This window comes from Xyrauchen texanus, unplaced genomic scaffold (genome assembly GCF_025860055.1).
Source record: "Xyrauchen texanus isolate HMW12.3.18 unplaced genomic scaffold, RBS_HiC_50CHRs HiC_scaffold_143, whole genome shotgun sequence".
Lineage (NCBI taxonomy): Eukaryota > Metazoa > Chordata > Actinopteri > Cypriniformes > Catostomidae > Xyrauchen > Xyrauchen texanus.
The window spans coordinates 20,001-45,000 of NW_026265795.1; the positions used below are offsets into that span (position 1 = coordinate 20,001).

Genomic DNA, 25,000 nt, shown 5'->3' on the forward strand with positions numbered 1-25,000 from the left:
CAACTTAAATGTCTGCCCTTAGCCACTGCCTGGTAATATTTCAGATTTCACTCACCAGTTCAGCACGTTCAGCGTCCTTTCACAGCGTGTTTATAGTAAAAGTTTGGTTTGCCTTAATGTGTGTCCAAAGATAAGATCCATGTATCATCTTTATTACCCTCTTTGGTCTTTACAGGTAGATATCGATAAAAAAAAAGAAAGATAAAATTAGATTTTAAATTAGAAACTTCTAGATAAAATTAGTATACATTTACTATAGTAATTAATACTCTGACACTAATTTGGGCAAAGCGCACTAATGACTTCTTTAAGACTTGAAGCTAAAAGTTGACGATTTGTAAATTGACTTGGACTTGACTTGGGACTTGACTGCCTTGACTTGGGACTTGACTGCCTTGACTTGGGACTTGACTGCCTTGACTTGGGACTTCACTCGGGACTTTAATGCAATGACTTGAGACTTACTTGTGACTTGGAAAACAATGACTTGGTCCCACCTCTGCAAGTTGGACACGTGGAGAGTTGCAATGTCAAGTCACTTTTTCTGGTTGACTGTAACTTCTATATTATGTCTTTGACGGGCATAAAAAACAAAAAATCATTGAAAAGTCAAAAAATGCTTTCATTGTTCAACCTTATATTATTTTTATTATTTATTATTATTTTTTGGCTATTCATGTTCTGCAATTTTGGACACAATTTAATGTAAGACCTTGGCATGATTATTAATAAAAAAATAAAATAAATAAAAAAAAAAAAAAGTTATCTTTAAGGAAATCTGAATTGATGTGTTGTTATTGTAATCGATGACTCAGCGAGTGAACCGCGAATGGGCTTTATTGGATTTCGCAGATTTCATTTCAAAGGGCAAAACGCCCCTAACAAGTGTGTCATCTCATTATCGTGGCAAGATTCGATGCCGTTTTTATTCTTAAAAGTTTTTCAAGTCCTTCGGTTATTTTCTGATGCATTTGTTTTTGGAACAATTTCTTTAATAGGCTATATTTACTGGACTCAAGTCTGCTCTGCTCGCAACACAATAATCTCCTCCTCACAAGCATGCCCCGATAAGTTTCATGAAATGATAATAATAATAAAGGATTGAGTTTATCCCACCCAACAATTCCTACAAAAACATTTCAGCGTTCTTGTGAAAAATGCGTTCATTACCACGTCTCCATTACAGTCGTATTCATGCAAATCTTAAAGGCGTGCATGTGACATTTTTAAACCACTCACAACCTACGTGCAAAAGACTCTTCTACCTTTTCAGCGCTACATTTCCATTGCTCTCTTCTTCTGTTCATCTCTCCTCGTCACATGAATGCAGACGGAATTCTGAATTCGATGACACCAAGCTTGGCAAAATCGGACCGACCGTCCTAAAGATTTATCTGTGAAACAATCCAGCCAATCAGATTCGATATGCAAATGAGGGTGGACATAATGAGGGTGGAAGTCGTTTTTACCTCTATACCTACAGACTTTTTAACCCCAGAGGGCTAGGGGTTAGGGTCAACTAGTGATTTAACCCCAACTAACCCCAGCGGACTGGGGCTAACCCTAGTGGACTGATGGAGAATTACACTTTACTACTTACAAATTTAAACCTATGCAATATTTGAAGCAGTTTATTTTCAAAACATTTTGTTTTCTACAAAATATCCTTCTGTTATTTGTTTTTCATTTATTTCATTTTTGGAAACATATCTTTGATCAAATTAACTGGACTCAAAAATACTCCTCACATACAAGTAAAAGAAATATTGTGAAATAATAATAATAATGATAAAAAAGTTTAAACATTATTTAAAAGCTTTATTAGTTAGTTAGTTAATTAGTTACATAGAGACACACAAAACCAGACACAGACAGACAGACAGACAGACTGATAGATAGACAGAGAGACAGACAGACAGATAGTCAAGTCAATTTTATTCAGTATAGCGCCTTTCACAACACACATCGTTTCAAAGCAGCTTTACAGAAGATCAGCATTAACAGACGATAAAACTGTAATGTCGATGAATCATCATTGTGCAATTAGATAAAATACGATTCTTAATCGTGTTTAAAAATAATTAAATAATAATTGTATTAATAACCCCAGTGAGCAAGCTGTAGGCGACTGTGGCAAGGAACACAAAACTCCATAAGATGTGGATTAATGGAGAAAAATAACCTTGGGAGAAACCAGACTTACTGTGGGGGCCAGTTCCCTCTGGCTAACATCATGAATATAATGTAAATATTACTTGTGTATAGTTAAAATCATGGTTTAAAATTATTAAACTAAGTAAGGGTTAAGGGTCATTGTTTAAACATTGATTGTGTTTGAACTGTAAGATTAATGACCACAGGCTTTGAAGTCCATCTAGATTAATTGCAGAAGTTCACATAGATGCAATTGTCCTTGTTAATTGGCTGATGAAGGCTTTTGTTGGCAATAGCTAGTCTATGCATTCCATTTCAAGATCGTAGTCCATCAATAGACCGAGGTGATGCAGGTTGGAGTTGGTATCAGTTCATCCTCTGAAGTCCATCATAATAGACCGAAGTGATGTTTGGCTGGCACCGGCTGCATTTAGTCATCATCATTCAGCGACATGAAGCAGTGGAGTCCAACACGAAGCAGGAATGGTGCTGGATCCAGCCGGTTCTGGTGACCTCAGGATAGGAGTCCCGAGGTTGAGACAAGGAAACAAATAAAAAGATGTAAGCATAGATGCCATAAAATGTATTGCAGAGTTAGAGATCATGATCACTGTTTCTGGTTCCGGGAGACCCAACTAAAGCAGCCTAATTGTGGGTTGGAGGATAAATTAGGTGTATGTCTGGCTAAATAGATGAGTCGTTAGTCTAGACTTAAACTGAGAGGGTGTGTCTGCATCTCGAACAGTGTTTGGGAGACTATTCCATAGTTTAGGAGCCAAATATGAAAAGGATCTACCTCCTTTTGTGGATTTTGATATTCTAGGAACTATTAACAGGCCAGAATTTTGCGATCGTAATGAACGTGATGGAATATAGCGTGACAGAAGATCATTTAAGTACTGCGGAGCTAGACCATTCAAAGCTTTGTATGTAGTTAACAGAATTTTAAAATGCTGATGCATTTTGAACCAATTGAAGTTTATTTATTGATCTTGCTGGACATCCTCCCAGTAATGCATTACAATAATCTAGTCTTTAGGTCATGAGCGCATGAATTAGTTTTTCGGCATCAGCAACAGAGAGCATATGCCTTCATTTAGCACTATTTCTGAGGCGGAAGAATGCTGTGCTACAAACATCTGTAATTTGATTTTCAAAGGACAGATTGTATCAAACATAACACCTAAGTTTTTCACTGTTGAAGATGATGTAACAGAACATCCATCTAGAGTCAAATTATATTTTAGCGGCTTATTTTTAGAGGTTTTTGGTCCAATAATTAGAACCTCTGTTTTGTCAGAATTGAGTAGAAGGAAATTTCTGGCCATCCAATCTTTTATTTAATTGATACACTCTGCTAATTTTGAGAATTGTGAAATCTCATCAAGTTTTGAAGAAATATAAAGTTGTGTATCGTCAGCATAGCAGTGGAAACATATTCCACGATTCCTGATAATATCTCCCAGGGGAAGCATATACATGGAGAAAAGCAGAAGCCCTAAAACTGATCCCTGTGGCACTCCATATTTAACTTTTGTTTGGTTTGACGATTCCTCATTTACATAGACAAAGTGGTAGTGGTCTGCTAAATATGACCTAAACCATGCTAATGCAACTCCACAAATTCCAACATAATTCTCCAGCCTATTCAAGAGAATGTCGTGATCTATCGTGTCGAATGCAGCACTTAGATCTAAAACTACTAGAAGAGAAATGCAGCCGCGATCAGATGATAGATAGAAAGATAGATAGATAGATAGATAGATAGAAAAGACAGATATATAGATAGACAGACATATAGACAGACAGACAGAGATAGATAGAAAAGACAGATAGACAGACAGACAGATAGATAGATAAGACAGACAGACACAAAGACAGACTGACAGACAGATAGATAAGACAGATAGATAGAAAGAAAAGACAGACATATAGATAGACATATAGATAAACAGAAAGATAGACAGATAGATAGATAGATAGATAGATAGATAGATAGATAGATAGATAGATAGACAGATAGACAGATAGACAGATAGATAGGATACATACATACATACATACATACATACATACATAGACAGACAGATAGACAGACAGACAGATAGATAGACAAAGAGACAGACAGTGAATAGATAGATAGACAGAGAGTGGAGAGAGACAAAAAGTGGTGTAACATGTGCTCTCTTAGGTTCATTAAAGACCAGAAGTGCTGCTGCATTCTGGATCATTTGGAGAGGTCTAATAGCACATGCAGGAAGGCCTGCAATGAGAGCGTTACAGTAGTCCAGTCTAGTTATGACAAGGCGACTGAACGAGCAGTTGTGTGGCATGTACAGAGAGGAAGGATCTTATCTTCCTGATATTGTCGAGTGTAAATCTACATGATCTTGCAGTCTTTGAAATGTGGTCAGTGAAATTTAGCTCATCATCAATGGTTACCCCTAGATTTCTGACCGTTTTGGAAGGTGAAACTGTAGTTGGACCCAGCTGCACGGTGATGTTGTGTTCAACAGCAGGGTTGGCTGGAAAGACAAGGAGTTCGGTCTTGGCTGAGTTGAGTTGAATGTGGTGTTCCTTCATCCAGGCTGAGATGTCTGCCAGACAGGCAGCGATTCGAGCAGTCACTGTGGTGTCGTTGGGCTGGAAAGACAAGTAGAGTTGCGTGTAATCAGCATAGCTGATAGATAGATAGATAGATAGATAGATAGATAGATAGATAGATAGATAGATAGATAGATAGATAGATAGATAGACAGACAGACAAAGAGACAGACAGACAGACAGACAGACAGATAGATAGATAGATAAGACAGATAGATAGAAAGAAAAGACAGACATATAGATAGACAGACAGACAGACAGACAGACAGACAGACAGATAGATAGATAGATAAGACAGATAGATAGAAAGAAAAGACAGACATATAGATAGACAGACAGACAGACAGACAGACAGACAGATAGATAGAATACATACATAGACAGACAGATAGACAAACAGACAGAGATAGATAGAAAAGACAGATAGACAGACAGACAGACAGACAGACAGACAGACAGACAGATAGATAGGACAGATAGATAGAAAGAAAAGACAGACATATAGATAGACAGACAGACATATAGACAGACAGACAGACAGACAGATAGATAGACAGACAGACAGACATATAGATAGACAGACAGACAGACAAGAAAAGAAAAGACAGACATATAGATAGACAGACAGACAGACAGACAGACAGACAGATAGATAAGACAGATAGATAGAAAGAAAAGACAGACATATAGATAGACAGACAGACATATAGACAGACAGACAGACAGACAGACAGACAGACAGACAGACAGACAGATAGAATACATCTCAGTGATCAGAACTACACTAGATGGGACAGACATCCAACAGAAGCCCTACACACAGAATTCTGCAAATTAATTTTGAAATTACAAAGGAAAACACCCAATAATGCATGCAGGGCAGAATTAGGACGATTCCCATTGATCATTAACATACAAAAAAGATCTCTAAATTTTTGGATGCATTTAAAATCAAGTCCCACAGAGTCGCTTCATTATAAAGCGCTACAAACCCAAGAACTGAACCCTGAAAACAGTCCCCTCAGTCAGCTGGTTCTGAGACTCACTAACCCGGTTAACAGTACTAACAGTAACCAGCCTCAGACCAGCACTGCTTTACAACCAAACATCAGAATAAATCAGATCATCAAACAATCTCAAATCACCTATCTGGAACATTGGGATCAAGAAACTAAAACACAAAGCAAATTACAATTCTATCGGACTCTAAAATCAAAGTATGAATTGGAAGAGTATCTCCTGACTGTCAGAGATACAAAGCAGAGACAGATCCTGAGCAAGTACAGGCTCAGTGAGCACAGTCTCGCCATCGAGAGAGGCAGACACAGAAAAACATGGTTACCCAGAGAAGAAAGGGTGTGTGCTCACTGTACGACAGGTGAGGTTGAGACAGAGGTGCACTTTCTCCTTCACTGCCCAAAATTTAAAAATACAAGGGACATTTATATGGATAAATTAACACACAGCATAGACACATTTATAACAATGACAGAACAAGAACAAATTAATATAATACTTGGAGAGGGACACACAGCAGCACTGGCTGCAAGATACGTTTAACGTGTCACAGTCTGAGAGACAGTGGGTGAATCTGTGTTATGTGTTTTACCCCGTGTGTCACCCCAATGTTCCCCACAGTGACCCTCAGTGTATGTGTGTATATTCATTTATGTGTCAGTATATGTCAGTTCTCTTCAGTTATTTAAACACTGTGGTCTTCAGCAGTTCTGAACCTGTTCTGTATTTATTTTTATATGTGTTAAATTTGTTAAACTAAATGTATAGATTAAGATGTAGTTCTGCTTTGGCAATATTGTATTGTTTACATTCATGCCAATAAAGCCCCTTTGAATTGAATTGAATTGAATTGATAGATAGATAAGACAGATAGATAGAAAGAAAAGACAGACATATAGATAGACAGACAGACAGACAGACAGACAGACAGATAGATAGATAGATAAGACAGATAGATAGAAAGAAAAGACAGACATATAGACAGACAGACAGACAGACAGACAGACAGATAGATAGAAAGAAAAGACAGACATATAGATAGACAGACAGACAGACAGACAGACAGATAGATAGATAGATAAGACAGATAGATAGAAAGAAAAGACAGACATATAGATAGACAGACAGACAGACAGACAGACAGACAGACAGATAGATAGATAGATAAGACAGATAGATAGAAAGAAAAGACAGACATATAGATAGACAGACAGACAGACATATAGACAGACAGACAGACAGACAGACAGACAGACAGACAGATAGATAGAATACATACATAGACAGACAGATAGACAAACAGACAGAGATAGATAGAAAAGACAGATAGACAGACAGACAGATAGATAGATAAGACAGACAGACACAAAGACAGACTGACAGACAGATAGATAGAAAGAAAAGACAGACATATAGATAGACATATAGATAGACAGAAAGATAGACAGATAGATAGATAGATAGATAGATAGATAGATAGATAGATAGATAGATAGATAGATAGATAGATAGATAGATAGATAGGATACATACATACATACATAGACAGACAGATAGACAGACAGACAGATAGATAGACAAAGAGACAGACAGTGAATAGATAGATAGACAGAGAGTGGAGAGAGACAAAAAGTGGTGTAACATGTGCTCTCTTAGGTTCATTAAAGACCAGAAGTGCTGCTGCATTCTGGATCATTTGGAGAGGTCTAATAGCACATGCAGGAAGGCCTGCAATGAGAGCGTTACAGTAGTCCAGTCTAGTTATGACAAGGCGACTGAACGAGCAGTTGTGTGGCATGTACAGAGAGGAAGGATCTTATCTTCCTGATATTGTCGAGTGTAAATCTACATGATCTTGCAGTCTTTGAAATGTGGTCAGTGAAATTTAGCTCATCATCAATGGTTACCCCTAGATTTCTGACCGTTTTGGAAGGTGAAACTGTAGTTGGACCCAGCTGCACGGTGATGTTGTGTTCAACAGCAGGGTTGGCTGGAAAGACAAGGAGTTCGGTCTTGGCTGAGTTGAGTTGAATGTGGTGTTCCTTCATCCAGGCTGAGATGTCTGCCAGACAGGCAGCGATTCGAGCAGTCACTGTGGTGTCGTTGGGCTGGAAAGACAAGTAGAGTTGCGTGTCATCAGCATAGCTGATAGATAGATAGATAGATAGATAGATAGATAGATAGATAGATAGATAGATAGATAGATAGATAGATAGATAGATAGATAGATAGATAGATAGATAGATAGATAGACAGACAGACAGACAGACAGACAGACAGATAGATAGATAGATAGACAGACAGACAGACAGACAGACAGACAGACAGACAGACAGATAGACAGATAGATAGATAGAAAAGACAGACAGATAGACAGACAGACAGACAGACAGACAGACAGACAGACAGACAGACAGATAGATAGATAGACAGACAGACAGACAGACAGACAGACAGACAGACAGACAGACAGATAGATAGATAGACAGACAGACAGACAGATAGATAGATAGATAAGACAGATAGATAGAAAGAAAAGACAGACATATAGATAGACAGACAGACAGACATATAGACAGACAGAGAGACAGATAGATAGATAGATAGATAGATAGATAGATAGATAGATAGATAGATAGGTAGATAGATCAGAGACAGACAGACAGACAGACAGACAGATAGATAGAATACATACATAGACAGACAGATAGACAAACAGACAGAGATAGATAGAAAAGACAGATAGACAGACAGACAGATAGATAGATAAGACAGACAGACACAAAGACAGACTGACAGACAGATAGATAGAAAGAAAAGACAGACATATAGATAGACATATAGATAAACAGATAGATAGATAGATAGATAGATAGATAGATAGATAGATAGATAGATAGATAGATAGATAGATAGATAGATAGATAGATAGATAGATAGATAGATAGGATACATACTTACATAAATACATACATAGACAGACAGATAGACAGACAGACAGATAGATAGACAAAGAGACAGACAGTGAATAGATAGATAGACAGAGAGTGGAGAGAGACAAAAAGTGGTGTAACATGTGCTCTCTTAGGTTCATTAAAGACCAGAAGTGCTGCTGCATTCTGGATCATTTGGAGAGGTCTAATAGCACATGCAGGAAGGCCTGCAATGAGAGCGTTACAGTAGTCCAGTCTAGTTATGACAAGGCGACTGAACGAGCAGTTGTGTGGCATGTACAGAGAGGAAGGATCTTATCTTCCTGATATTGTCGAGTGTAAATCTACATGATCTTGCAGTCTTTGAAATGTGGTCAGTGAAATTTAGCTCATCATCAATGGTTACCCCTAGATTTCTGACCGTTTTGGAAGGTGAAACTGTAGTTGGACCCAGCTGCACGGTGATGTTGTGTTCAACAGCAGGGTTGGCTGGAAAGACAAGGAGTTCGGTCTTGGCTGAGTTGAGTTGAATGTGGTGTTCCTTCATCCAGGCTGAGATGTCTGCCAGACAGGCAGCGATTCGAGCAGTCACTGTGGTGTCGTTGGGCTGGAAAGACAAGTAGAGTTAGCGTGTCATCAGCATAGCTGATAGATAGATAGATAGATAGATAGATAGATAGATAGATAGATAGATAGATAGATAGATAGATAGATAGATAGATAGATAGATAGACAGACAGACAGACAGACAGACAGACAGACAGACAGACAGATAGATAGATAGACAGACAAAGAGACAGACAGACAGACAGACAGATAGATAGATAGATAGACAGACAAAGAGACAGACAGACAGACAGACAGACAGATAGATAGATAGATAGATAGATAGACAGATAGATAGATAGATAGATAGATAGATAGACAGACAAAGAGACAGACAGACAGACAGACAGACAGACAGACAGATAGATAGATAGACAGACAAAGAGACAGACAGACAGACAGACAGACAGACAGACAGACAGACAGATAGATAGATAGACAGACAAAGAGACAGACAGACAGACAGACAGACAGATAGATAGATAGATAGACAGACAAAGAGACAGACAGACAGATATATAGATAGATAGATAGATAGATAGATAGATAGATAGATAGATAGATAGATAGATAGATAGATAGATAGACAGACAGACAGACAGACAGACAGACAGACAGACAGATAGATAGATAAGACAGACAGACAGATATTTAGGTAGATAGAAAGATAGATTTACGACTTGCAGATACAAATATATACACACATATACACATAGTGAATTTATTTTGATTAGTTATTTTTATATTTGTTAAACTAAATGTAATTATAGATTAAGGTGTAGTTCTTTTTACACAGCCTCTGCTTTGGCAATACTGTATCGTTTATATTCATGCCAATAAAGACCCTTTGAATTGTATTGAATTGAATAGTGGACATATTGAAAACTGCACTGTGCAAAACTGCTAAAAAGTGGATATTTTAACAGAGAATCACAGACAGTTTCAATGCTGAACCTTTAGGGGCGTCCACGTGTTTTTAAACATGCAGATTTTATAAATAAATATATGGCCAGTTAAATGGACAGCCTTTATGGTCTCTCATCCGTGTCTAGAAAAGCACTTCATAAATTAAATGAATTATTACTATTATTAATGTTATTATTAGTAGTATTATAGTTTTCTTGTTATTATCCTTATAAGTCCATCAATACAATTTTCTCGTGTTATTGTATAATTCCACCTGAATTATTCACTTTAATACTGTGCTTGCAAAATTTAGAATGACATTAAAAATCATTTCTGCAACAGTACATCTCAGATGTAAAAAACTCTTTATCATTTGTGAGCACTTTTCCATAGACTCACATTGTATACCAGTGGGGGAAACAATAAAGGGCCAAGGAGTACGTTTTAGGTCAGCTGTGTTGGCTACTGAACGAGCGATCGTTCCCAAACTTTGCACACACAATCGGGGTCTTTCCACGAGAAACATATTACACTTTTGTGTGCCCAGGCCCAGGGGAACACATTTTATTACAGTAATAATATGCTTAATATAGTCTGATTCTATTAAGCCTCTGTTAAATGATTACATTTAAGGCCGCCAGTTGGCTACTGAACGAGCGATCGTTCCCAAACTTTGCACACACAATCGGGGTCTTCCCACGAGAAACATATTACACTTTTGTGTGCCCAGCCCCATGGGAACCCGTTTTATTACAGTCAAAATATGCTTAATATAGTCGAGCCTATATAAAGCCTCTGTGAAAGGAGTACGTTTTAGGTCGGCGTGTTGGCTACTGAACGAGCGATCGTTCCCAAACTTTGCACACGCTTATCGGGGTCTTTCCACGAGAAACATATTACACTTTTGTGTGTCCCGCCCCAGGGGAACCCCTATTATTACCGTGATAAATATGCTTAATATGGTCGGGCCAATATAAAGCCTCTGTGAAAGGAGCACGCTTTAGGTCGCCGTGTTGGCTACTGAACGAGCGATCGTTCCCAAACTTTGCACACGCTATCGGGGTCTTTCCACGAGAAACATATTACACTTTTGTGTGTCCCGCCCCAGTGGAACCGTTTTATTACATTTATGCTTAATATAGGCGGCATGCTTAATATGGAGTGGTGGTGGTGGTGTAGTGGACTAAAGCACATCACTGGTAATCAGAAGGTTGCTGGTTCGATCCCCACAGCCACTACCATTGTGTCCTTGAGCAAGACACTTAATCCAAGTTGCTCGGGGAATTGTCCCTGTAATAAGTGCACTGTAAGTCGCTTTGGATAAAAGCGTCTGCCAAATGCATAAATGTAAATGTCAATTTCTGCTTGGCACCGCTGAGGTCACAAAAGAGCTGCCGCTAGCATGTCAGGGAGTCACTTTACCTGATCGAGCTCACTCACAGACTGTGTCTGACCGCATGGCTACCTGTCGGTGCATCACAAAATGGGTGGTTTTCATCCCTATATCCCATAACCTAACCTAACTTCTTAACATAACCAACTTCTAAGCTAATAAAAGTCAAATGTATCATCAAGGCACCATGCTTACGCAAATTAAGATTGCATCACTTTATTCATCTTTAACTGTAAACTTAACCAACTTCTGAACATGACACATTTCCAAACTAAATGCAAGTCACACTGATCAAAAAGACACAACATTTACACAATATAGAGCAAGTTAGACCGTAGGAGAAGTCTGTATTTGAGTCTAAATCAAAACTCTTAAGACCGATCGAGGACAAAGCCAATCAGACAGCTAGAGGATCACATATAGAACACGTATACAACGCTTAAAAAAAAATCGGACCAACGGAACCAAAGTTAAAGAAGATGGCGTGGTTTGCCATCGGTGGTTTCTATCCTCTGTCCTGCTCTGGCCTGACCGAGGGCTGCCACGGGCCCCCAAAACACTCCACTCAAACCTCACCGATCGACTCCAAACGCCCCCAAACGCGCTCCTAGCACGGTCCCCCGACGCCACCGGACGCCAGCGGGAAACCAACCACGCTGTCAAATTCCGCTACAGCACGCACCATATATAATGCGGGCTATAGCGAAGCCCCAGATCTCCGCGAAGCGCATCTCCCAGAGTCACGGGCCAATGCTGGTCTTCTCGGCAACCCCCAGGCCCACACCGCCAGCACCTTCAGAACAGCAGCCACCCACAGACAAACATTTTTCTATAGACTGACATTGTATGGACTGACGCTCAGCGGCGGGGCCAAGCTATTACCACGTGCTGGTGGTTGGGAGCAGAGGGATTCAAGCCTTTAAGTTGCATTTTTAAACTTTGAAGGGTCGTTACAAATGTAAATCTTTGTGCGCTCCCTAGACGCTTACAATTCGAGAGCCCGCTGGTGGATTGTTCCCTTCAATCGATTCCTTGAGTTTTCTTCAGTTGGTCTTAAAAAGGCTTTGAAGTGTGAAAACCCGTCGCAAAACCACAAAGTTACAATTTTAACTCACTGGAGCCTCAGCCATTTCACGTGATCGCTATTTATTGTTATTATATTGTTTTTAAAGCTCCTCTTGTCACAATAAAATTCATCATCCCTTCACTTGTGAACTCATTTCTAAAATGCAACGGTTATCCGGCTTCATCAAGTTGGCAGAGGTGTGGACTCGAGTCGCGTGACTTGGACTTGACTTGGACTTGACTCGACTCGAGTCACTAATTTGATGACTTACGACTCGACTCGATAGAATTAAAAAAGACTTGCGACTCGACTTAGACTTTGACAGCAATGATTGCAACTTGACTTGGACTTCAGCCGCCTGACTTGGAAATACTTATACTTTTTAAAACCAAAGATAAGAGTTGTATAATTAAAAAATGTGCAGTAAATCAACGATTAATTTCCCAAATAGACGATTCATTTGATTTTCAAATCTGCATTTCAACGCTCCATATTCAACCAATCAGCTTCCACGAAAGCTGGACCAAGTTTGAAGATCACGGCACGCATTTAAGGACTAGGACACAGCAAAAATTATACCAAAGGTGATATAATTGGGATATATTGAATACAGCGCTAAAGGCAACAAAAGGATTACGACATGTAGAACCTGTGGTTACAAAATTACAGACACCTCGTCGACAACGTCCAATTTTGTGAGGAATCTGAAAATCCACAGACAGAGGTAAGTTGATTTACAGGCTAACAAAGTCTGCATATTGAACCGCAAACTTTTACTGCGGTCGGTAGCATTTAACGCTTTATAGCAATTGGTGTAATGGACAAAATCTTCCCGGTGTTTTATTACCCTGTTGTATGACCTCGATAAAGGAACGCCATTTATTGTGACCACACACGTTGGTGCTTTTTGAGCATAACTGGTTAAAATGTGCATGTAAACACACTCATTCTTTTGCGGACGTGCTGGTCCTCTGTCACGCGCTTAGCTATATTTATTTAATTATATTGGTCGTGGTTCTAAAAATCACAACTCGGATCATTTACTCGGTTTATGGCACTTTACAGTATAGAACTCGTGATATGCAACTTAAATGTCTGCCCTTAGCCACTGCCTGGTAATATTTCAGATTTCACTCACCAGTTCAGCACGCTCAGCGCCCTTTCACAGCGTGTTTATAGTAAAAGTTTGGTTTGCCTTAATGTGTGTCCAAAGATAAGATCCATGTATCATCTTTATTACCCTCTTTGGTCTTTACGGGTAGATATCGATAAAAAAAAAGAAAGATAAAATTAGATTTTAAATTAGAAACTTCTAGATAAAATTAGTATACATTTACTATAGTAATTAATACTCTGACACTAATTTGGGCAAAGCGCACTAATGACTTCTTTAAGACTTGAAGCTAAAAGTTGACGATTTGTAAATTGACTTGGACTTGACTTGGGACTTGCCTGCCTTGACTTGGGACTTGCCTGCCTTGACTTGGGACTTCACTCGGACTTTAATGCAATGACTTGAGACTTACTTGTGACTTGGAAAACAATGACTTGGTCCCACCTCTGCAAGTTGGACACGTGGAGAGTTGCAATGTCAAGTCACTTTTTCTGGTTGACTGTAACTTCTATATTATGTCTTTGACGGGCATAAAAACAAAAAATCATTGAAAAGTCAAAAAATGCTTTCATTGTTCAACCTTATATTATTTTTATTATTTATTATTATTTTTTGGCTGTTCATGTTCTGCAATTTTGGACACAATTTAATGTAAGACCTTGGCATGATTATTAATAAAAAAAATAAATAAAAAAAGTTATCTTTAAGGAAATCTGAATTGATGTGTTGTTATTGTAATCGATGACTCAGCGAGTGAACCGCGAATGGGCTTTATTGATTTCGCAGATTTCATTTCAAAGGGCAAAACGCCTCTAACAAGTGTGTCATCTCATTATCGTGGCAAGATTCGATGCCGCTTTTATTCTTAAAAGTTTTTCAAGTCCTTCGGTTATTTTCTGATGCATTTGTTTTTGGAACAATTTCTTTAATAGGCTATATTTACTGGACTCAAGTCTGCTCTGCTCGCAACACAATAATCTCCTCCTCACAAGCATGCCCCGATAAGTTTCATGAAATGATAATAATAATAAAGGATTGAGTTTATCCCACCCAACAATTCCTACAAAAACATTTCAGCGTTCTTGTGAAAAATGCGCTCATTACCACGTCTCCATTACAGTCGTATTCATGCAAATCTTAAAGGCGTGCATGTGACATTTTTAAACCACTCACAACCTACGTGCAAAAGACTCTTCTACCTTTTCAGCGCTACATTTCCATTGCTCTCTTCTTCTGTTCATCTCTCCTCGTCACATGAATGCAGACGGAATTCTGAATTCGATGACACCAAGCTTGGCAAAATCGGACCGACCGCCCTAAAGATTTATCTGTGAAACAATCCAGCCAATCAGATTCGATATGCAAATGAGGGTGGACATAATGAGGGTGGAAGTCGTTTTTACCTCTATACCTACAGACTTTTTAACCCCAGAGGGCTAGGGGTTAGGGTCAACTAGTGATTTAACCCCAACTAACCCCAGCGGACTGGGGCTAACCCTAGTGGACTGATGGAGAATTACACTTTACTACTTACAAATTTAAACCTATGCAATATTTGAAGCAGTTTATTTTCAAAACATTTTGTTTTCTACAAAATATCCTTCTGTTATTTGTTTTTCATTTATTTCATTTTTGGAAACATATCTTTGATCAAATTAACTGACTCAAAAATACTCCTCACATACAAGTAAAAGAAATATTGTGAAATAATAATAATAATGATAAAAAAAGTTTAAACATTATTTAAAAGCTTTATTAGTTAGTTAGTTAATTAGTTACATAGAGACACACAAAACCAGACACAGACAGACAGACAGACAGACTGATAGATAGACAGAGAGACAGACAGACAGATAGTCAAGTCAATTTTATTCAGTATAGCCTTTCACAACACACATCGCTTCAAAGCAGCTTTACAGAAGATCAGCATTAACAGACGATAAAACTGTAATGTCGATGAATCATCATTGTGCAATTAGATAAAATACTGATTCTTAATCGTGTTTAAAAATAATTAAATAATAATTGTATTAATAACCCCAGTGAGCAAGCTGTAGGCTTACTGTGGCAAGGAACACAAAACTCCATAAGATGTGGATTAATGGAGAAAAATAACCTTGGGAGAAACCAGACTTACTGTGGGGGCCAGTTCCCTCTGGCTAACATCATGAATATAATGTAAATATTACTTGTGTATAGTTAAAATCATGGTTTAAAATTATTAAACTAAGTAAGGGTTAAGGGTCATTGTTTAAACATTGATTGTGTTTGAACTGTAAGATTAATGACCACAGGCTTTGAAGTCCATCTAGATTAATTGCAGAAGTTCACATAGATGCAATTGTCCTTGTTAATTGGCTGATGAAGGCTTTTGTTGGCAATAGCTAGTCTATGCATTCCATTTCAAGATCGTAGTCCATCAATAGACCGAGGTGATGCAGGTTGGAGTTGGTATCAGTTCATCCTCTGAAGTCCATCATAATAGACCGAAGTGATGTTTGGCTGGCACCGCTGCATTTAGTCATCATCATTCAGCTGACATGAAGCAGTGGAGTCCAACACGAAGCAGGAATGGTGCTGGATCCAGCCGGTTCTGGTGACCTCAGGATAGGAGTCCCGAGGTTGAGACAAGGAAACAAATAAAAAGATGTAAGCATAGATGCCATAAAATGTATTGCAGAGTTAGAGATCATGATCACTGTTTCTGGTTCCGGAGACCCAACTAAAGCAGCCTAATTGTGGGTTGGAGGATAAATTAGGTGTATGTCTGGCTAAATAGATGAGTCGTTAGTCTAGACTTAAACTGAGAGGGTGTGTCTGCATCTCTAACAGTGTTTGGGAGACTATTCCATAGTTTAGGAGCCAAATATGAAAAGGATCTACCTCCTTTTGTGGATTTTGATATTCTAGGAACTATTAACAGGCCAGAATTTTACGATCGTGAATGAACGTGATGGAATATAGCGTGACAGAAGATCATTTAAGTATCAGTGGAGCTAGACCATTCAAAGCTTTGTATGTAGTTAATAGAATTTTAAAATGCTGATGCATTTTGAACCAATTGAAGTTTATTTATTGATCTTGCTGGACATCCTCCCAGTAATGCATTACAATAATCTAGTCTTTAGGTCATGAGCTGATGAATTAGTTTTTCGGCATCAGCAACAGAGAGCATATGCCTTCATTTAGCACTATTTCTGAGGCGGAAGAATGCTGTGCTACAAACATCTGTAATTTGATTTTCAAAGGACAGATTGTATCAAACATAACACCTAAGTTTTTCACTGTTGAAGATGATGTAACAGAACATCCATCTAGAGTCAAATTATATTTTAGCTGCTTATTTTTAGAGGTTTTTGGTCCAATAATTAGAACCTCTGTTTTGTCAGAATTGAGTAGAAGGAAATTTCTGGCCATCCAATCTTTTATTTAATTGATACACTCTGCTAATTTTGAGAATTGTGAAATCTCATCAAGTTTTGAAGAAATATAAAGTTGTGTATCGTCAGCATAGCAGTGGAAACATATTCCACTGATTCCTGATAATATCTCCCAGGGGAAGCATATACATGGAGAAAAGCAGAAGCCCTAAAACTGATCCCTGTGGCACTCCATATTTAACTTTTGTTTGGTTTGACGATTCCTCATTTACATAGACAAAGTGGTAGTGGTCTGCTAAATATGACCTAAACCATGCTAATGCAACTCCACAAATTCCAACATAATTCTCCAGCCTATTCAAGAGAATGTCGTGATCTATCGTGGTCGAATGCAGCACTTAGATCTAAAACTACTAGAAGAGAAAATGCAGCCATGATCAGATGATAGATAGATAGATAGATAGATAGATAGATAGATAGATAGATAGATAGATAGATAGATAAGACAGATAGATAGAAAGAAAAGACAGACATATAGATAGACAGACAGACAGACAGACAGACAGACAGACAGATAGAATACATACATAGACAGACAGATAGACAAACAGACAGAGATAGATAGAAAAGACAGATAGACAGACAGATAGATAGATAAGACAGACAGACACAAAGACAGACTGACAGACAGATAGATAAGACAGATAGATAGAAAGAAAAGACAGACATATAGATAGACATATAGATAGACATATAGATAAACAGATAGATAGATAGATAGATAGATAGATAGATAGATAGATAGATAGATAGATAGATAGATAGATAGATAGATAGATAGATAGATAGATAGGATACATACATACATACATACATACATAGACAGACAGATAGACAGACAGACAGATAGATAGACAAAGAGACAGACAGTGAATAGATAGATAGACAGAGAGCGGAGAGAGACAAAAAGTGGTGTAACATGTGCTCTCTTAGGTTCATTAAAGACCAGAAGTGCTGCTGCATTCTGGATCATTTGGAGAGGTCTAATAGCACATGCAGGAAGGCCTGCAATGAGAGCTGCTACAGTAGTCCAGTCTAGTTATGACAAGGCTACTGAACGAGCAGTTGTGTGGCATGTACAGAGAGGAAGGATCTTATCTTCCTGATATTGTCGAGTGTAAATCTACATGATCTTGCAGTCTTTGAAATGTGGTCAGTGAAATTTAGCTCATCATCAATGGTTACCCCTAGATTTCTGACCGCTTTGGAAGGTGAAACTGTAGTTGGACCCAGCTGCACGGTGATGTTGTGTTCAACAGCAGGGTTGGCTGGAAAGACAAGGAGTTCGGTCTTGGCTGAGTTGAGTTGAATGTGGTGTTCCTTCATCCAGGCTGAGATGTCTGCCAGACAGGCAGCTGATCTCGAGCAGTCACTGTGGTGTCAATGGGCTGGAAAGACAAGTAGAGTTATGCGGTCATCAGCATAGCTGATAGATAGATAGATAGATAGATAGATAGATAGATAGATAGATAGATAGATAGATAGATAGATAGATAGATAGATAGACAGACAAAGAGACAGACAGACAGACAGACAGACAGACAGACAGATAGATAGATAAGACAGATAGATAGAAAGAAAAGACAGACATATAGATAGACAGACAGACAGACAGACAGACAGACAGATAGATAGATAGATAAGACAGATAGATAGAAAGAAAAGACAGACATATAGATAGACAGACAGACAGACAGACAGACAGACAGATAGATAGATAGAATACATACATAGACAGACAGATAGACAAACAGACAGAGATAGATAGAAAAGACAGACAGACAGACAGACAGACAGACAGATAGATAGATAGATAGATAAGACAGATAGATAGAAAGAAAAGACAGACATATAGATAGACAGACAGACAGACATATAGACAGACAGACAGACAGACAGATAGATAGATAGATAAGACAGATAGATAGAAAGAAAAGACAGACATATAGATAGACAGACAGACAGACAGACAGACAGACAGACAGATAGATAGAATACATACATAGACAGACAGATAGACAAACAGACAGAGATAGATAGAAAAGACAGATAGACAGACAGACAGATAGATAGATAAGACAGACAGACACAAAGACAGACTGACAGACAGATAGATAGAAAGAAAAGACAGACATATAGATAGACATATAGATAAACAGAAAGATAGACAGATAGACAGATAGATAGATAGATAGATAGATAGATAGATAGATAGATAGATAGATAGATAGATAGATAGATAGATAGATAGATAGATAGGATACATACTTACATAAATACATACATAGACAGACAGATAGACAGACAGACAGATAGATAGACAAAGAGACAGACAGTGAATAGATAGATAGACAGAGAGTGGAGAGAGACAAAAAGTGGTGTAACATGTGCTCTCTTAGGTTCATTAAAGACCAGAAGTGCTGCTGCATTCTGGATCATTTGGAGAGGTCTAATAGCACATGCAGGAAGGCCTGCAATGAGAGCTGCTACAGTAGTCCAGTCTAGTTATGACAAGGCTACTGAACGAGCAGTTGTGTGGCATGTACAGAGAGGAAGGATCTTATCTTCCTGATATTGTCGAGTGTAAATCTACATGATCTTGCAGTCTTTGAAATGTGGTCAGTGAAATTTAGCTCATCATCAATGGTTACCCCTAGATTTCTGACCGCTTTGGAAGGTGAAACTGTAGTTGGACCCAGCTGCACGGTGATGTTGTGTTCAACAGCAGGGTTGGCTGGAAAGACAAGGAGTTCGGTCTTGGCTGAGTTGAGTTGAATGTGGTGTTCCTTCATCCAGGCTGAGATGTCTGCCAGACAGGCAGCGATCTCGAGCAGTCACTGTGGTGTCGCTGGGCTGGAAAGACAAGTAGAGTTATGTGTCATCAGCATAGCTGATAGATAGATAGATAGATAGATAGATAGATAGATAGATAGATAGATAGATAGATAGATAGATAGATAGATAGACAGACAAAGAGACAGACAGACAGACAGACAGACAGACAGACAGATAGATAGATAGACAGACAAAGAGACAGACAGACAGACAGACAGATAGATAGATAGATAGACAGACAAAGAGACAGACAGACAGACAGACAGACAGATAGATAGATAGATAGATAGATAGATAGACAGACAGACAGACAGACAGACAGACAGACAGACAGACAGATAGATAGATAGACAGACAAAAGAGACAGACAGACAGACAGACAGACAGACAGACAGACAGATAGATAGATAGACAGACAAAGAGACAGACAGACAGACAGACAGACAGATAGATAGATAGATAGACAGACAAAGAGACAGACAGACAGATATATAGATAGATAGATAGATAGATAGATAGATAGATAGATAGATAGATAGATAGATAGATAGATAGATAGATAGACAGACAGACAGACAGACAGACAGACAGACAGACAGACAGACAGACAGACAGACAGACAGATAGATAGATAGATAAGACAGACAGACAGATATTTAGGTAGATAGAAAGATAGATTTACTGACTTGCAGATACAAATATATACACACATATACACATAGTGAATTTATTTTGATTAGTTATTTTTATATTTGTTAAACTAAATGTAATTATAGATTAAGGTGTAGTTCTTTTACACAGCCTCTGCTTTGGCAATACTGTATCGCTTATATTCATGCCAATAAAGACCCTTTGAATTGTATTGAATTGAATAGTGGATATATTGAAAACTGCACTGTGCAAAACTGCTAAAAAGTGGATATTTTAACAGAGAATCACAGACAGTTTCAATGCTGAACCTTTAGGGGCGCCCACGTGTTTTTAAACATGCAGATTTTATAAATAAATATATGGCCAGTTAAATGGACAGCCTTTATGTCTCTCATCCGTGTCTAGAAAAGCACTTCATAAATTAAATGAATTATTACTATTATTAATGTTATTATTAGTAGTATTATAGTTTTCTTGTTATTATCCTTATAAGTCCATCAATACAATTTTCTCGTTATTGTATAATTCCACCTGAATTATTCACTTTAATACTGTGCTTGCAAAATTTAGAATGACATTAAAAATCATTTCTGCAACAGTACATCTCAGATGTAAAAACTCTTTATCATTTGTGAGCACTTTTCCATAGACTCACATTGTATACCAGTGGGGGAAACAATAAAGGGCCAAGGAGTACGCTTTTAGGTCAGCTGTGTTGGCTACTTAATCGAGCTGATCGCTCCCAAACTTTGCACACACAATCGGGGTCTTTCCACGAGAAACATATTACACTTTTGTGTGCCCAGGCCCAGGGGAACACATTTTATTACAGTAATAATATGCTTAATATAGTCTGATTCTATTAAGCCTCTGTTAAATGATTACATTTAAGGTCACGCTGGCTACTTAACGAGCTTATCGCTCCCAAACTTTGCACACACAATCGGGGTCTTCCCACGAGAAACATATTACACTTTTGTGTGCCCAGCCCCATGGGAACCCGTTTTATTACAGTCAAAATATGCTTAATATAGTCGAGCCTATATAAAGCCTCTGTGAAAGGAGTACGCTTTTAGGTCGGCGTGTTGGCTACTTAACCAGCTGATCGTTCCCAAACTTTGCACACGCTTATCGGGTCTTTCCACGAGAAACATATTACACTTTTGTGTGTCCCTACCCAGGGGAACCCCTATTATTACCGTGATAAATATGCTTAATATGGTCGGGCCAATATAAAGCCTCTGTGAAAGGAGCACGCTTTAGGTCACCGTGTTGGCTACTTAACCAGCTGATCGCTCCCAAACTTTGCACACGCTATCGGGTCTTTCCACGAGAAACATATTACACTTTTGTGTGTCCCGCCCCAGTGGAACCGCTTTATTACATTTATGCTTAATATAGGCGGCATGCTTAATATGGAGTGGTGGTGGTGGTGTAGTGGACTAAAGCACATCACTGGTAATCAGAAGGTTGCTGGTTCGATCCCCACAGCCACTACCATTGTGTCCTTGAGCAAGACACTTAATCCAAGTTGTTCGGGAATTGTCCCTGTAATAAGTGCACTGTAAGTCGCTTTGGATAAAAGCGCCTGCCAAATGCATAAATGTAAATGTCAATTTCTGCTTGGCACCGCTGAGGTCACAAAAGAGCTGCCGCTAGCATGTCAGGGAGTCACTTTACCTGATCGAAGCTCACTCACAGACTGTGTCTGACCGCATGGCTACCTGTCGGTGCATCACAAAATGGGTGGTTTTCATCCCTATATCCCATAACCTAACCTAACTTCTTAACATAACCAACTTCTAAGCTAATAAAAGTCAAATGTATCATCAAGGCACCATGCTTACGCAAATTAAGATTGCATCACTTTATTCATCTTTAACTGTAAACTTAACCAACTTCTGAACATGACACATTTCCAAACTAAATGCAAGTCACACTGATCAAAAAGACACAACATTTACACAATATAGAGCAAGTTAGACCGTAGGAGAAGTCTGTATTTGAGTCTAAATCAAAACTCTTAAGACCGATCGAGGACAAAGCCAATCAGACAGCTAGAGGATCACATATAGAACACGATACAACGCTTAAAAAAAAATCGGACCAACGGAACCAAAGTTAAAGAAGATGGCGTGTTTGCCATCGGTGGTTTCTATCCTCTGTCCTGCTCTGGCCTGACCGAGGGCTGCCACGGGCCCCCAAAACACTCCACTCAAACCTACGCCGATCGACTCCAACGCCCCCAAACGCTGCTCCTAGCACGGTCCCCGGACGCCACCGGACGCCAGCGGGAAACCAACCACGCTAGTCAAATCCGCTACAGCACGCACCATATATAATGCGGGCTATAGCGAGCCCCAGATCTCCGCGAGCCGCATCTCCCAGAGTCACGGGCCAATGCTGGTCTTCTCGGCAACCCCCAGGCCCACACCGCCAGCACCTTCAGAACAGCAGCCACCCACAGACAAACATTTTTCTATAGACTGACATTGTATGGACTGACGCTCAGCCGGCGGGGCCAAGCTATTACCACGCGCTGGTGGTTGGGAGCAGAGGGATTCAAGCCTTTAAGTTGCATTTTTAAACTTTGAAGGGTCGTTACAAATGTAAATCTTTGTGCGCCCCTAGACGCTTACAATTCGAGAGCCCGCTGGTGGATTGTTCCCTTCAATCGATTCCTTGAGTTTTCTTCAGTTGGTCTTAAAAAGGCTTTGAAGTGTGAAACCCGTCGCAAAACCACAAAGTTACAATTTTAACTCACTGGAGCCTCAGCCATTTCACATGATCGCTATTTATTGTTATTATATTGTTTTTAAAGCTCCTCTTGTCACAATAAAATTCATCATCCCTTCACTTGTGAACTCATTTCTAAAATGCAACGGTTATCCGGCTTCATCAAGTTGGCAGAGGTGTGGACTCGAGTCGCGTGACTTGGACTTGACTTGACTTGACTCGACTCGAGTCACTAATTTGATGACTTGCGACTCGACTCGATAGAATTAAAAAAGACTTGCGACTCGACTTAGACTTTGACAGCAATGATTGCAACTTGACTTGGACTTCAGCCGCCTGACTTGGAAATACTTATACTTTTTAAAACCAAAGATAAGAGTTGTATAATTAAAAATGTGCAGTAAATCAACGATTAATTTCCCAAATAGACGATTCATTTGATTTTCAAATCTGCATTTCAACGCTCCATATTCAACCAATCAGCTTCCACGTAAAGCTGGACCAAGTTTGAAGATCACAGGCCGATTTAAGGACTAGGACACAGCAAAAATTATACCAAAGGTGATATAATTGGGATATATTGAATACAGCTGCTAAAGGCAACAAAAGGATTGCGACATGTAGAACCTGTGGTTACAAAATTACAGACACCTCGTCGACAACGTCCAATTTTGTGAGGAATCTGAAAATCCACAGACAGAGGTAAGTTGATTTACAGGCTAACAAAGTTCTGCATATTGAACCGCAAACTTTTACTGCGGTCGGTAGCATTTAACGCTTTATAGCAATTGGTGTAATGGACAAAATCTTCCCGGTGTTTTATTACCCTGTTGTATGACCTCGATAAAGGAACGCCATTTATTGTGACCACACACGTTGGTGCTTTTTGAGCATAACTGGTTAAAATGTGCATGTAAACACACTCATTCTTTTGCGGACGTGCTGGTCCTCTGTCACGCGTTTAGCTATATTTATTTAATTATATTGGTCGTGGTTCTAAAAATCACAAATCCGATCATTTACTCGGTTTACGGCACTTTACAGTATAGAACTCGTGATATGCAACTTAAATGTCTGCCCTTAGCCACTGCCTGGTAATATTTCAGATTTCACTCACCAGTTCAGCACGTTCAGCGTCCTTTCACAGCGTGTTTATAGTAAAAGTTTGGTTTGCCTTAATGTGTGTCCAAAGATAAGATCCATGTATCATCTTTATTACCCTCTTTGGTCTTTACGGGTAGATATCGATAAAAAAAAAAGAAAGATAAAATTAGATTTTAAATTAGAAACTTCTAGATAAAATTAGTATACATTTACTATAGTAATTAATACTCTGACACTAATTTGGGCAAAGCGCACTAATGACTTCTTTAAGACTTGAAGCTAAAAGTTGACGATTTGTAAATTGACTTGGACTTGACTTGGGACTTGCCTGCCTTGACTTGGGACTTGCCTGCCTTGACTTGGGACTTGCCTGCCTTGACTTGGGACTTCACTCGGACTTTAATGCAATGACTTGAGACTTACTTGTGACTTGGAAAACAA

At 38.9% G+C, this 25,000-nt stretch overlaps 1 protein-coding gene across 4 annotated transcripts in view; it reads right to left on the reverse strand.

Annotated features, from left to right (window-relative positions):
* Nucleotides 1–3,353: 3,353 nt before the first annotated feature.
* LOC127641702 (uncharacterized) overlaps nucleotides 3,354–25,000 on the reverse strand; it is a 36,160-nt gene continuing 14,513 nt past the window's right edge. Inside the window, exon 3 of one of the 4 annotated variants that reach the window (XM_052124628.1) lies at nucleotides 3,354–4,797. In XM_052124628.1, the coding sequence (XP_051980588.1) occupies nucleotides 4,447–4,797 (351 nt within the window). In that variant the 3' untranslated portion in view covers nucleotides 3,354–4,446. Of the gene's footprint in view, nucleotides 4,798–6,425; nucleotides 7,884–9,233; nucleotides 9,316–25,000 lie in introns of those variants that run through there. The other 3 variants (XM_052124627.1, XR_007970206.1, XR_007970207.1) reach the window with 3 other exon arrangements.